This window comes from Macaca nemestrina, chromosome 11, assembly GCF_043159975.1.
Source record: "Macaca nemestrina isolate mMacNem1 chromosome 11, mMacNem.hap1, whole genome shotgun sequence".
Lineage (NCBI taxonomy): Eukaryota > Metazoa > Chordata > Mammalia > Primates > Cercopithecidae > Macaca > Macaca nemestrina.
The window spans coordinates 103,458,568-103,473,590 of record NC_092135.1 but is presented as its reverse complement, the minus strand read 5'-3'; the positions used below and the strand labels follow the sequence as shown (position 1 = coordinate 103,473,590).

At 38.1% G+C, this 15,023-nt stretch overlaps 1 protein-coding gene across 5 annotated transcripts in view; it reads right to left on the bottom strand.

Moving 5' to 3' along the window:
* Positions 1–15,023, bottom strand: part of LOC105468044 (par-3 family cell polarity regulator beta) — a 1,086,746-nt gene that overhangs the window by 215,684 nt on the left and 856,039 nt on the right. For all 5 annotated transcript variants that reach the window (XM_071073272.1, XM_071073273.1, XM_011717972.3 and 2 more), the window contains one exon: positions 7,628–7,738. In XM_071073272.1, coding sequence (XP_070929373.1) covers positions 7,628–7,738 — 111 coding nt within the window. The remainder of the gene's footprint in view (positions 1–7,627; positions 7,739–15,023) is intronic.

Genomic DNA, 15,023 nt, shown 5'->3' with positions numbered 1-15,023 from the left:
GTTTTCAACAGTTCAAATACTGCCAAAGTTATTAAGTTCAGTAAATAATTAATTATTGAGAATCGCTTGGCAAATTAAAGAAATCAACCTTCTGGTTTCTTTAATACATCCTTTTTTGAGTGTACAATAATGACAAAATCCTATCAATTCACTTGTTGCTGTATATATTTAGGAGCGTTATATGTGTGTAGATTACAACCAAAATATTAATTCCAGAATGTAATACTTTCCTTTTCCTTCTTCAACTCTAATAAGCATCTTCATTTTTCAATATGAACAAATGTTGGATAAACTCTAGCCTTATTCTGGTTTTCATTTCAATTTCCAGTAACATAAAAATCCTCCATAATTAAATAAAATGCTGAGAGGTTGGGAATAGATTTTCACCCACTTGAATTCTCAAACTATAAATGGTTTCTGAATGTTTTTATATCTCTAAGATGCATTTCGTTTATGTGGGGAACTTGCAGCTGCATAATTAAATCTTGGTTTGCCAAATATCAAAAACACATGTATTGATTTAAACTAAAGGGAACAGGCCACAAGCAGCTCAGCTGATAAGGCAAGGGAGAAGTCTCTGCAGTTCTTGGAAGGCTTCCCAAAAGGAAAGAAAACTAAGAACCTTGAATTCAGACACTGAAACCGATTAACTTTCCTAAATCTTAGCTTCACTCTCACTTAGACATTCCGTTCAGGCTAGTTGTTGAAAACAAGAGCCATATGTTTTCATACTTTTCAATCCTGAAGCTGAAGAGGTTGGCTCTTTTTTTTCTCCCATCTCCTCCTGTATTCTGCTAAGATTCTAGTAAGATCTATGAAAGCAATGTTTAATTAATAGAACAAATGAGCTTCCTGCAAAATAAACTCTGATATGGTATAAGAGTAATGAGAGATTTTGGAGTATATAACTCATGTTATTAAATTTTTTTTTTTTTCAATTTTTAGGAGAAAACTTTATTTACTGAAGTTTTACTTCAGGGTCAGTAATATGGGACTTCAATGGAAGAAAGTCTTTGGTGTCAGTGGAGATATTTTTCCCAGGATAGTAATACTAAATCAATGATGAGGAGGCGGACATATTTTTCTTTTAACCAATCTCCACTGGATTTTTGAGACGGTATTAGGAATACAAGTATTTAGTTTGGTATTTTACAGGGCCAAGATTCTGATTAATTTCATACTTTGTAAAAGGTTACAAACTTAGGTCTTAGAATTAAACAACAACAATATATACTTACTGACATATTAAGACAATCTCTTGCTTGCAGCTCAGGATGCTAATTTACATAATCTGAATGTGTGAAAAATGCTAATTTAATTTACTTTGAAAAATGCTGGAAGAAATCATCTTTGAATATAACACTGGGTTCATATTTCTAGCAATGAATATGGGCCTGTGGAGCTAATCTTTTATTATGGCTAATCTTACTGAAGCATGAACAAAATGATGAGTTTATTTAATGCAGGGCTTCATTGCAACAGACCGTTTGACTTTTAACAGGAGGGGACACATCATAAGCTCAGAAATCTCTTATATGAGATTAAGAAAATCCTACCACACAATCTTGAGAATGAAACTTGGGTTTATACACTCAGGTAACAATGGTGTATGCACTACCATAAACCACTGCCATGGCAAGTTCAATAATTATTGCTCTAGAAAAGTAAAAGTAAATGCTTCCACACTTAAGATATTTAGATATTTCTCATACTGGAATATCTGGAAAGAACCTTAGAGATCATCTAAGGACAAAGTAGCATCTAAGATACCCTAGAAGGCCAGGTGCAGTGGCTCATGCCTGTCATCCCAGCATTTTGGGAGGCCAAGGTGAGCGGATCACAATTTCAAGAGATCGAGACCATCCTGGCCATCTTTAGTAGAGATGAAACCCCATCTCTACTAAAAATATAAAAATTAACTGGGCGTGGTGGCACGTGCCTATAGTCCCAGCTACTTGGGAGGCTGAGGCAGAAGAACTGCTTGAACCCGGGAGGTGGAGGTTACAGTGAGCTGAGATCACGCCACTGCACTCCAGCCTGGTGACAGAGCGAGATTCTGTCTTTAAAAAAAAACAAACAAAACAAAAACACACAAGAAGATTTTAGGTGCTATGTGGCTTAATGTACTTAGATAAGCTAACTTACATAACTATGTATTTTTATAATATTTTTATTTGATTATGTATAAATATAATTAAGACAATAAAGGAAATAGATCAGTGACTGAAACTTATAAAACTCTGATTTAGTCCAATATTTACATGACGAACTAATGCTTTCTAAATGTAATCATTTCATTAGCTCCTTATTCAACAGTTCCAGTGTCAACAAACTGACTGCTTCATACTGCACCCTAATTTTAAGGACTTTTCCCTTCCACTAAGCTGAAAACTACCTCTCTTAAAATAATGCTCCATTAGTATCTTCAAGAGACAAATACATAAATAAGAAAATAAATATTAAGTAAATAATTTGTCAATAAAGTAAATAAATGAATGGATGAATAAGCAAATAAACTGATAAAGTAGAACGGAATAAAATGGGTGCTACGAAACAGACCTAATCTCTCTTCTATGTGACAGGTCTCCAAGCATGAGAAATTCACAAAGTCTTGACTCTGTAAGCTGTGTATTCTCAGGTCTTTCAACATTTTTAATAAGACTTGGATTTAGTACCCACATTCTCTGCGTGAGAGAGAGGCATAGGATATTCCAGGTGTGATCTGAGCAGTGTAAAATTAGAATTATTGTTGCTTCCTTTATTTTGTACATGAACTTCCAGTAATGTAGCTTAGGACCACATTAAGTTTTTGGCAGGCATATCCACATGTTGACTCATGCTAAACTTATGCTCAACTAAAACCATCAGGCAAATTTTTCATATATTTGGTATTAAATCAAACCTTCCACATCCTGTGTATGTGTAGTTCATTTTCGGACCTAAATGCAAGTCTTTACATTTATTTCCATTAACTTTCTTTTTGTTTAATTCAATCCATTGTTCCTGCTGATTCTGTCATTGGACATATTGTCAACCACTGAAGTTTTGTGGCATCCACAATCTGATCAACAGGTCACCATCACTAACGCTGATGCTCAGCAGGCCAAGGTTAAAAATAAATTTTAACGAAAAATTATTCTTGCAAGCTTAGATTGATGGGATATTCATAAGTAATGTTTGGGTACCATTCTCAAATAGCTAATAATCCTTCTAGGGTTATATCATCTGATCCAGATTCCTCTGCATTATCCACAGGAAATATGACACAATGCAATTCTGATGTCTAGGAGAGTACCTTGCTCTTTGTGAAGGCTGGAGACTATAAAAGCATTTCTCAAACTCTGTACTATTGACATTTTGAGTTGGATGATTCATGTTTTTTGGGGAGGGTGGCTGCCTGTGCGTTATAAGATTTTTAGCTACATTGCTAGCCTCTACCTAGTAAAAGGCAGTAACTGCTCACCCCTCTTCCCAAGTTATGACAATCAAAAATATCTCCAGACATAGCCAAATGCCCTTGTAGTAAAACTGCCCCCTCCCATTGAGAACCACTGTTCTAGACTCTGCCTTCCTCTAATCTAATCTAGTAACCCAACTCATCTTTTATGGCTTTTTGGACGTTTTCCATACATGTAGCTATAAATAAACTATTCATATATAGCAGCAAAATGGTTCCGGATCAGGAATTAGAAATGTAGATAACTTAAAATGAGATATGAAAATCAGCAAAAAACAATTAGATGAATGGGGAGAGATAATATAAAACCCTAAAATTTAGAATTGAGGTTTGATTAATCCTAGGGTAAAACAATTACAAGGAAATTAAAACTTCAATAGGAATTATATAATTTAGGAGGTAACTTATAAAGACATTTGTACCTGGATATTCATCCAAGTATTATTTGAAACAATGAAAAATTGAAACAGTCTGGTCATGGTGGCTCCTGCCTATAATCCCAGCACTTGGGAGGCTGAGGCAGGAGGATCACTTAAGCTCAGGAATTCGAGACCAGCCTGTACAATGTAGTGAGAGACCTTGTCTCTATTTTTTTAAAAAGGAAATTAAAAAAAGATAAAAATGGAAACAGAATAAATGTTTGATAATGGAAGGTAAATAATTTATTGTATATTGATCTCATAGACTATTAGGCAGTGATCAACATGACATATTTTAAAAACATTAATGACATGGGAAAAATGTTCAACATATGATGCTATGAAAAAAGCAAAATGTTATAGATGTAGGTTTTGGATATCAAGTGTTCAAAGAACGTAGAGTTGTCCCTTGGTATCCATGGGGGATTAGTTCTAGGACACCCTGTGGATATCAAAATCTGTGAATGATCAACTCCCTGATATAAAATAAAATAGAGTAATAATTGCATATAACCTATCTATATCCTCTCATACACTAATCATCTCCAGATTACTTATAATACCTATTACAGTGCCTGCACATCACTTCTTTTGCATAGATTCAATGTAGTACTTGGCACAGCAAATTTAAATTTTGCTTTTGGGAACTTTGTGAAATTTCTTTTCTAAATATTTTCAATCTGCGGTTGGTTGAATCCACAGATGTGGAACCCACGGATACAGAGCCAACTGTATACGCATAGAAAAAGGATTATAAAATATTAGTAGTGGTTATGGGATTATGGTAGAGTTATGTATGGTTTTAATAGTCTTTATCCTTTTTATGTTTCCAAAACTTTCTTAATGAACTGATATTGCTTTTGTAAGTTTTATATGCATGAGGAGTGCTGGGGGCAAGTGATCCATACTCCCTTAGTTGAGTGAGCTAAGGTTTCTAGTTTGTTTACAAAAGATTGTGCCAGTAAGAAAAGACATTTCAGAGAAGGCACATGAGGAACGAGGAAAATATTTGTAGACTGGGCCACTCAGTCCTTCTGAGAAAAAAATCCTGTGTATCATTTTTCACTAAATAAGAATAGTTGTATGTTATAGCCAAATTCTGTTCCTCCAAGTCAGTGGTTCTCAGACTTTAGACTGCTGACAAATCACCTTGGGCTTGTGTATGGAACACAGATTCCTGGGCTCCAACTCCCAAGGTTCTGATTCTGCAAGTCTGGGATGGTGCTCAGGAATCATCATTTTTAACAAGGTCTTCTAATGATTCATTATGATGCAGTTGGTCCCTGGACCACATTTTGAGAAACTCAGCTATAAGAAATCATGTGGTTGAATTTGAGTTTTGTTTCCTGCCTCTTCTTTGGATAACTGCCTCCTGGATATGCACTAAAGATAGCTGTCACACACCTGTAGCCGTGTGCTGGTAAACTAGCTCTTCAAAAAAATTGTGCTATAAATATACTCACCATAGCCAATGTCAAACTGCCAATGGCTTATCAGCCAGCTTACAAAATTCTTGAAAGTTTAACAGTTGGTTCCTATAAGCTGGTGCAAGCTGGCTCCAGTACTGTATGGTATATATTTTATTTAGGTGCATTAAATATTTTGAAAATGAGATATGCTAATCTAAGAGATATGCTAAATCTATTATGAAACTTATGACAGGATGAGACAAGTAAGCAATAGAATGACTTGAATCACATCAAAGAAACAAATTTCAAACATATTAGGAGAAAAGTATAATAGCTTTTATCACTATTTCTTACTTTATTCTATTTTTTCTCATTGCCATATCATGAAGAGTGATACACTCGCTGAGTTCTTTAAGAGCTGTGAATTGGTTTCCCATAGATGATGGAGAGCTAAGGATCAGGACTCCAGGGTTGGGAGCAATGCCAGATGTTCAGCCTCCACCTCCACCATCCACGGCTCTCAGCCCCTGAGCTGTTGAAATGCCCTTGGTCATTAATTCTATAGCACCCAACCATAAAATCAACTCCTTAACTTCTTCCTCTACCACATGATTGAGACAATGTTGTCTCTAGGAAACCCCTATCAGATGTGTTTTATGTGTTCACGTGTGGGAAGTGGCCTAAGTGGAGGCTAATAGTATAGTTCTTTCACTATTTTGACCAGACATATTTTAAGAAAATTGGATCCGAAGCCTATACAGCCAGCTGAAGTGAATTTACAGTACAGCTTTTAAGAACAAGACTCCCTCAGGCACCTGCCTACTAAAGGCAAAACCAGAAAGGAAATGAACTCTTGCTTAAAGACAACCCCTTATTTTATGGGTTATCAATTTTCTAGCTGGCACACAGTTCCCCAGCTACTAAGAGTTCTTTTTCCCCTGTCCCAAGCAAGTATGAGCTACAAAAAATGTGACGTCTGCATTCTAGCAAACAGCTCAGTTTCCTGAAGATGAGGCATGGGATGTAACCTCAGTAAGAGAAGTCGAGGGAGCAGCAAAGATCTATGATGTAGACTCCCACATAGATGCCTTTGCCAATATATGCATTAAAATCTCAGCCTGGATTACATTTTACATTACAGGATTGCTGAATCTTAGGTTATGATGGAGAATATCTTTCATGTCTTCAGGATAGCTCTGTCAGGTGAATAGTCAACAACAATGTAAAACACTTGATTTCCTTTTAACTGCTCCAGTGACCTTAGAACTCAGCTTATCAACCTCTCAAAAATGAGAAAGGACTAAATAGCTTTTTTTCCTTGCTATTGAAAAAGTCAGCCTTCTCAACGGGAACAGACAACAAAATAGGGGTCAAAGGTTAACAGTTGATACTCTTGGACTGCTCTGTGCTAGAAAACGCAATGAATAGATATGATTTTCTTAGTACACATACTAAAGTAATAAAATCAATACAAGAACGGCCTCTTTAGAAACTATTAGAACTAATGTAACTAATAAGCAAGTGAAAAGTTGTAGAAATCTGAGTACATACATGATGAAGTCAGAATCAAACACTTAAAGTTATATGCTGGTTTTGTCATAATCTCAGTTTTTCTCTAAGCTGCATTTAGTTGTGAAGGCAAATAATTTTCAGGAGAAATACGAATATTCAATTACATGTTTGAAACTCAGACATTTACACATCCACTTGCAATAAGTGCCAGAGTTAACATCAAAGATATGTGAAGGACCTCTTGTCCAAACGGAACATTAAGCTCCTCAAGCAGGAGAATCCAGCTCTTGCAAACCGGCATTATTCCAGCAAATGAAGCCGGCCCTTTAACAGATGGGCAACATACTCTTCAGCTTACTGATAGCCTAATAAAAGACAGTGTCCATTTAAAGAATGAAGGACATGCGCTCCTCAAATTACAGGACCCAAACGGATTCTGCAGAATAAAATTAAGAAGGTATACAACAGCTTGACCAACATTAGGAACAGACTATGGGAACTGGATAGTTATAAATATCAATATCCAAATGACCTTTCTTTGGGGAAAAAAAAAGACATAGAGAAAATATGCATTTTTATGGTCAAAACAGGTGGTAGTGTGTTATGGAATTATAGGCACTGATATAGTAAAACCATGAAGCAAATTTCTTCTCAAAATAGAATAAAAATGTCCAGAAAGGGAGGTTCTTTTTGTATCACACACCTTTCCTTTCAGATCGGTCAACCCTTATACTTCTTAAAATGAAATTTTCTCAGTTGACTGTTGCAATATCTAAATTAAACCCAGACCATAGAGTCAAAGAAACGAAGGTCTCGGCACTTCTGCTCACCTTTCACGCTCTTCTTTCATTTTCTCCAGCTCTTCTTCTCTCAGGCCACCATGCTTCAGAGCACCTTTCTGCTCAGCCTTTCCACCCTTATCCTCTTTCTTCTTTCCAAATCTAGTGAAACACGAAGGAGAAGGTTGTTAACAATAATCACATTGTGTTTGCGGTAAAGCTAAGATATTTATGGGATGAGCTCATTAAGTCATATTTCTTTATTCGAAGGAAGTCAAGATCATTTTGCATAATATGGAACTAAAATAAGAGAATGAAAGCAGAAAAATAATGCCATTATGAAATTCCCCCTTTTCTGTCTTCTTTCTTTCCTTCTTTCCTTCCTTCTTTTCACTCATATTTATCATGCATCATGCACAATATCATGTGCTTTTACGGAAGTCTGAGAAAGACAGAAACATCAGCTTGTTTTGTGATTCTTCTATGATTCAGGTTGCTTAGAGGTAGGACTTTCTTTCTTTCTTTCTTTTTTTGAGAGAGAGTCTCGCCCTGTCACCCAGACTGGGGTGCAGTGGCATGATCTTGGTTCACTGAAATCTCCGCCACCCGGGGTTCAAGCGATTCTCGTGCCTCAGCCTCCTGAGTAGCTGGGATTACAGGTGCACACCACCACGCCCAGCTGATTTTTGTATTTTTAGTAGAGACGGGGTTTCACCATGTTGGTGAGACTGGTCTCGAACTTCTGGCCCTAAGTGATATGCCCACCTCGGCCTCCCAAAATGCTGTGATTATAGGTGTAAGCTACTGTACCTGGCCAGGACTTTCTTTAAAATGTGTATGTCAGGTCCTCCTGTGATGAGATTCTGATTCCCTTTGTATGTGTCAACAAAACGTAAGGGAGAAGGGGCAGCCTAAGCACACATAATTTGAAAATTTTCCTTATTATTTAGATAGACAAATATTCAAGACTAATTATGATGACCTATTAATGCAATAGAGAGTGAGAAACTAAAGAATTATCATTAATATATAAATAAAAACTGATCAATCTCCTAAGCAGGCTTCCTGAGCTCCAGTGTCATTGGCACTTAAAGGTAAACTCCTGGAATTATACGACAGTGCCATGAGAGGCCTTACTGAACACCTCGCTCAATGCTCTCATTTTACCAGTGAAGAACCAAAAGCTCTGAGAGGTGTTGAACCTTGACCAAGATCTCCCAAAAGAGGCAGGGAAGGGCTGAGATTAGAACTCGATCTCCGCCCGTATGCTTTCCTTCATGCACAATCACTCTCTAATGCAGCCCCAGCTTCCTGAGTCAGCTCTGGAACACAATGAAAATATAACACAATTCTGCACAAAGGGAGGTTTCTTTGGGTTAGTATGTTCTGAGCATTCCTGAGTGCCTGGGATGTATATAGTTAAATGGGCACAGTGGCAATTATGATGCTTTACAAAAACACCATATAGTTTTAGTACTTTTAGGAAAATGAAAACTGCACATTTGAAATAAAAAAGACACGGCTGGGCACAGTGGCTCACACCTGTAATCCCAGCACTTTGGGAGGCCAAGGCGGGCAGATCACGAGGTCAAGAGATAGAAACCATCCTGGCTGATGGTGAAACCCCATCTCTACTAAAAATATGAAAATTAGCTGGGCGTGGTGGCACACGCATGTAATCCCAGCTACTTGGGAGGCTGAGGCTGGAGAATCGTTTGAACCTGGGAGGTGGCAGAGGTTGCAGTGAGCCAAGATCACACCACTGCACTCCAGCCTGGTGGCAGAGCAAGACTCCGTCTCAAAAAACAAAAAACACACAATTGAATTATTTCTAGGACATATTCTTATATAACAGGCATTTTTCCCAGTAGACATTTTCTCCAGATGTAATCTCTTATGCTCTTGTTACCAACAAACATGAAAAAGAAAATGACCTGGTGCTCTATTAATAACCAGGAGAAAAAGTCACTCAGTTATGCATGATCTTTAGTTAAGGTAAATATTCTTCTTAAATCTATGTTAATCCCATTTATTATTTGCTTTTTATTAAGTAGCAGCAATTTTAACTGCATGTGTATGTTTGTGTATAAGTGTGTATGTGCATAGTTCCAATCCTATCTATCTGTCTATCTATCTAAATAACCTGGGGAGGCCAGGCGCGGTGGCTCATGCCTGTAATTCCAGCACTTTGGGAGGACAAGGTAGGTGGATCACCTGAGGTCAGGAGTTCAAGACCGGCCTGGCCAACACAGTGAAACCCTGTCTCTACTGAAAACATAAAAATTAGCCGGGTGTGGTGGTGCATGCCTGTAGTCCCAGTTACTCGGAAGGCTGAGGCAGGATAATCACTTGAACCCCGGAGGCAGAGGTTGCAGTGAGCCGAGATGGTGCCACTGCAGCCCAGCCTGGGTGACATAGTGATACTCTGTCTCAAAAAACAAAACAAAACAAACAAACAAACCACCCCCCCCCAAAAAAAAGAAACTTGGGGCAATTCCTAGATTTTTGTTTGTTTTTGTTCTTTTGAGATGGAGTTTCACTCTTGTCACCCAGGCTGGAGTGCAATGGCGTGATCTCAGCTCACTGCAACCTCCGCCTCCCGGGTTCAAGCGATTCTCCTGCCTCAGTCTCCCGAGTAGCTGGGATTACAGGCATGCACCACCATGCCCAACTAATTTTTTGTATTTTTAGTAGAGACGGGGTTTCACCATGTTGGCCAGGCTGGTCTTGAACTCCTGACCTCAGGTGATCCGCCCGCCTTGGCCTCCCAAAGTGCTGGGATGATAGGCATGAGCCACTGTGCCCAGCGATTCTTAGATTTTTTTCAAATTATACATGCTTGGGCTGGCCTAATACCCCCAACCCTGCCCCAGCACACACACAGAGAATCAGAGTCTCCTCACTTGAGGATCTGACATATAAATTTTGAAGAAAGTCCTATACTTCAAGCAACCAGAATAATAGAAGAATCACAAAACAAGCGCATGTTTCTGTCTTCTTCAGAATCCCATAGCAATGGGCATCTATTTGTAGCTTCCTAGACTGTGATTTGACTCATAGCAGAGCGTGTTAGTCAAGTGGGAGCTCTGAGTATCACACCTGGAAGGTGGCATTGCTCATATTAATAATTGTGCTATCGTCCTGCCTTCCCTAGAAGCCTCTTCCAGTCTTCACATTTCTCAACTTACAATTTCAATCAGCAAGTATTCTTTCCTGAACTTTCTCCCTCCATTGCCATCTCTCCATCTCTCTCTACTCCTACTATGGTTTTTTGGTTGTAGCCAGTCTAGTCTTGGGACTCTGGTGAACCAACTGTCAGCTTTAATGCTATCATCCCCCAGTCTGGTTTTTTGTCCTTTTCTCTCTTTCCTGTTTCCCTTTCTGAATTTATTCCTTTTGTTTTCACTGAAGAAATATCCATGTATCATTTATAGATGTAGGGAAAAGAGAAAAAATACAGACAAAAATATAAGAACATTAACTTACTTTCTTTCTTTTTTGTCAGGACTTTGTTTCACTCTTGTTACTGAGGCTGGAGTGCAGTGGTGCAATCTCGGCTCACTGCACTGCAACCTCCTCCTCTTGGGTTCAAGCGATTCTCCTGCCTCAGCCTCCCAAGTAGCTGAGATTACAGGTGCCCACCACCATGCCTGGCTAATTTTTTTTTGTATTTTTAATAGAGACGGGGTTTCACCATGTTGGCCAGGCTAGTCTTGAACTCCTGACCTCAGGTGATCGGCCCGCCTTGGCCTCCCGAAGTGTTGGGATTACAGGTATGAGCCACTGCGCCCGGCCAGAACGTTAACTTTCAAATATAATTCAGATTTGCTCGATACATTCAAAACCTCTCTTTAACCTACAGAGCAGGAGATAGCTAAATAATGTTTTCATGAATACACTCTTTAGCATTCCAGACCCATGTAGAAGAGTCTTAGGGGTCAACATGATTACTCTAAGTACGTTTATGTGAGAAGTTAATAGCTCAATACATCACTTGAGATAAATAACTTTTGCTTAAAATGTCATTAAATATAGTAATGTTTGGGCAAAATATTCAATATGGTGGTGAGTCAGGGTAGAAATAACACTTCAGGAGGTTGATGAAGGCAAAAAATTTTGCCAAAAGCTTTACAGGTATTAGGCTTTTTTTTTTTTTCAATGTCCCATATTATTTCTGCTATATTTGCAGGTTTTCGGATTTCTGAGGTAAAAGCAATCTTGTTTTGGGAGGGTAAAACTAACCATTTCCTAGGCTATCTTGATCTTTATTACCACACCCAATAAATTATTTTTGTTTCTGGTAGCTGAAATATTTCACTTGTACTACAGTTCAGCAGTAGTTCATTATGCTTCCCTCACAGTGGAATATGTTTGGTAAGAAAAAAAAAAGTGTTAGTTGTAAGTAAATTCTGCAAAGTATTTTCTTCTTAGCAAGAACTGCCAATAACAGTCAAATCAAGCAATTCTACAAATATTATAAATGCTTTGATTTAAAGTTCATGATCCTTGATTAAAGTTTCCAATAAGAAGGACAGAAATAGCTGTGAGATTTATTTTATTAGCCTGAGAAAATGATTACAAATTACCTTATTTTGTAAAGTTTGGGTAGGCTCGAGAACAGCATTATAAAACAATAATCTTAAAAAAAAAAAAACAACTCCCACATTGTTAAGATGAGGAAATTGAGACCCAGAGAAGTTAATTGCATTTTATTTATTAACACACTGAATTCTTTTTCATTTTTCAATAAGACAACTTAATTATCAGTAGTGGCAGTAAAGGAGGGGAGGAGAGAGTGAGGGGGAAAGATTCGATTTGGTGACTTTCCAAGCCTTTGTTTTCCTTTCTGTAGCAGCCTTTGTGGGGATCATTTCACAGCCACTCTTACTTTTACTGAGATATAGAAAGAGGAATTGAGGAGGTTTATCTTCCATTAGCTATTTTTGTGAGAAAAGTCACGAACCCTGAATGGCTAAAATTACTACTTTATATTCTAGAGTTTCAAATATGCACTGCATTCCAGGCCTCCCATTATCTGTTACCTTAGAAATTTGAGAGTTGGCAATTCTGGGCTAGGTGCCTTAAGGAAATTGCTTAGAGGTCAACCTTACTTTATATAAAAGATATTTTCCTAAAAAATTCTGTGCAAACATATGGTTTTAATCAATAAAATCTTATTTTACACGTACCTGGGAAGCCTGTTTAAAGAATCTTATGATGGATCTTTTTTGTAAAGTGGAAAAATCACCTTTCAACATATCCTTTATGTAAATTTAGAAGTTCATGAATTACAAGTTTGCTTAAAACACCTGTCCATTTCTCTGTTCATTTCTATAGAGGTCATATGAAACAGATTCATGGAAAATCTTTCTTCTTTCCTTACTCTCTCTCTTTCTTTCTTTCAAAAAATATTTATTAGGTATCTACTAGCTGTCAGAAATTATAAGCAACTGATATAGGTTAATATTATGTTGGCATACAAAACCACACAATATCCTCATGAAATTTACATTCTAACAGAGGAGACAGTTACCAAACAAGTATAAATCTGTAATTGTTAGTTGTGATAAGTGCTGTAAAGGATGTCAGAAGAGGCAATAATAGGGAAGTGACTGATTGGGAAATGCCTCAGTGAAAAAACAGATTTAAGCTGAGAATATAAGAGTGAGAAGTTCCAGACAAGCAAAGAGTGGGAGAAAAGTCTTGAGGGTGAAGGAAACAGCACATGCAAAGGACATGTGTGGGGAAGGCTTGGTGTATTCAAAGCAGTAAAAGAAAGCCAGAGCCTGGGAGATGAGAGGAAACTCCGTCAGGATGCAGATGGAAAAGCCAATGGGCACAGGTGTGAGAGAAGCTTGTGGTTTAATCTAAGAGTGATGGGAGGTAATTTCTTAGTCATTCAAGGCACAGAGAAGCTAGGTGGGGAAACTAGGAGATAGATTTAGTGGAGGAGAAATGGCAGAGGAACCAAGTGTTGAACACTTGTATTCATCATATAACGTGATGAATATTTTAAAAAGACCATCCTGGTGCTGAAATAAAAAGCAGAAAGTAAAAGCAGTAACATAACTAAAACCAGTGATTTAACTGACTCGGGGGACTCCTGCAGGAGTGAGTGAAAGATGACAGTGACTTGGACTAGAGAAATGGCCATTGAGAAGAGAAGATAGTGATTTGGAAATGGTGAGTCAATGAAGAGTTATCAAAAAATTCAATTTTAAACATGATTATTATTGTAATATATCTTTGGGAAATTCCAGTAGATGAGCTCAGGCCTAAGTCCTGAGACACTGTTACACTTAAAGGTCAGAGACAGGAGTGGGAGTGTGGGGAGAGGCAGGTGGACAACAGAGACAGAGAAAGAACAGCAAGAGATCTGAATGAAAATCAAGAGAATGTGGTTGGTTGCAAAAGAGTTTAAAGAGTGCTGCAAGAAGACAGACAAGGTCAACAGATGGGAATGCTGCTGAGACGCCCAACGAGGTGAGGACTGAAAAGCGTTCATTAAATTTGGCAACATAAAGTCATTCATAGCCTTGGCAAGGGTCAGCGGAGTAGTGTGAGCAGAAGTCATGTAGGCATGATCTGAAGAGTGAATAGTGGGTAAATGTAAGTGTCTGTACAAGCATTACAGACTGGGTGATGGTTGGCTGGGAGGGAGGTAGCTGCAGGTGCAGTTGAGTGCTGCTGAAGAAGGAGGTTTTCAATTTGGGTTATACCACAGAACATTTCAGTTGCTGACAGGAAAAGAGACTGAGAATTCGGAGATGGAGGACAGAGAAGAAGAAAGTTCTTTTCCCTCTTTATTAAGGTAAAATATACATAACATAAAATTTGCCATTTTAGCCATTTTTCAGTGTACACTTCAGTGGCATTAAGCACACTCACACTGAGAAACCATCACACTATTCATGTCCAGAATTTTTCATGATCTCAAATGGAAACTGTGTACCCACTCTACAGTAACTGCCCACTTCTTCCTCCAGCGCCTGGTAACCGCTATTTGACTTTACATCTCTATAAATTTGACTATTCTATGTGAAATTCATATAAGTGGAATCACAGAAAATTTATTCATTTGTCTCTGGCTTATTTCACCTAGTAGAAGGTCTTCAGGACTCATCTCTGTTGCATGTGTCAGAATTTCATTCCCTTTTAAGGCTGAATAGTACTTCATTGCATGTACATAACCCCATTTTGTTTATCCACTCATCCACTGATGGACATTTGGGGTTGTCTCCACCTTTTGGCTATTGTGAATAAGGCTGCTATGAACATTGGCATAGGAGATGAAAGTTCTTGATAAGGAAGGAGGATAGAGATAGCATCTCTGGAGATACTAGTCTTAGATGGAAGGAGACTCAGAAAGGGCAGCAGCAGCCTGGGAGAGGAAACTAGCTTGTTTATGGTGCTGGTAAAGGGGAAGTAAAGGAATTCCAGGGCAATT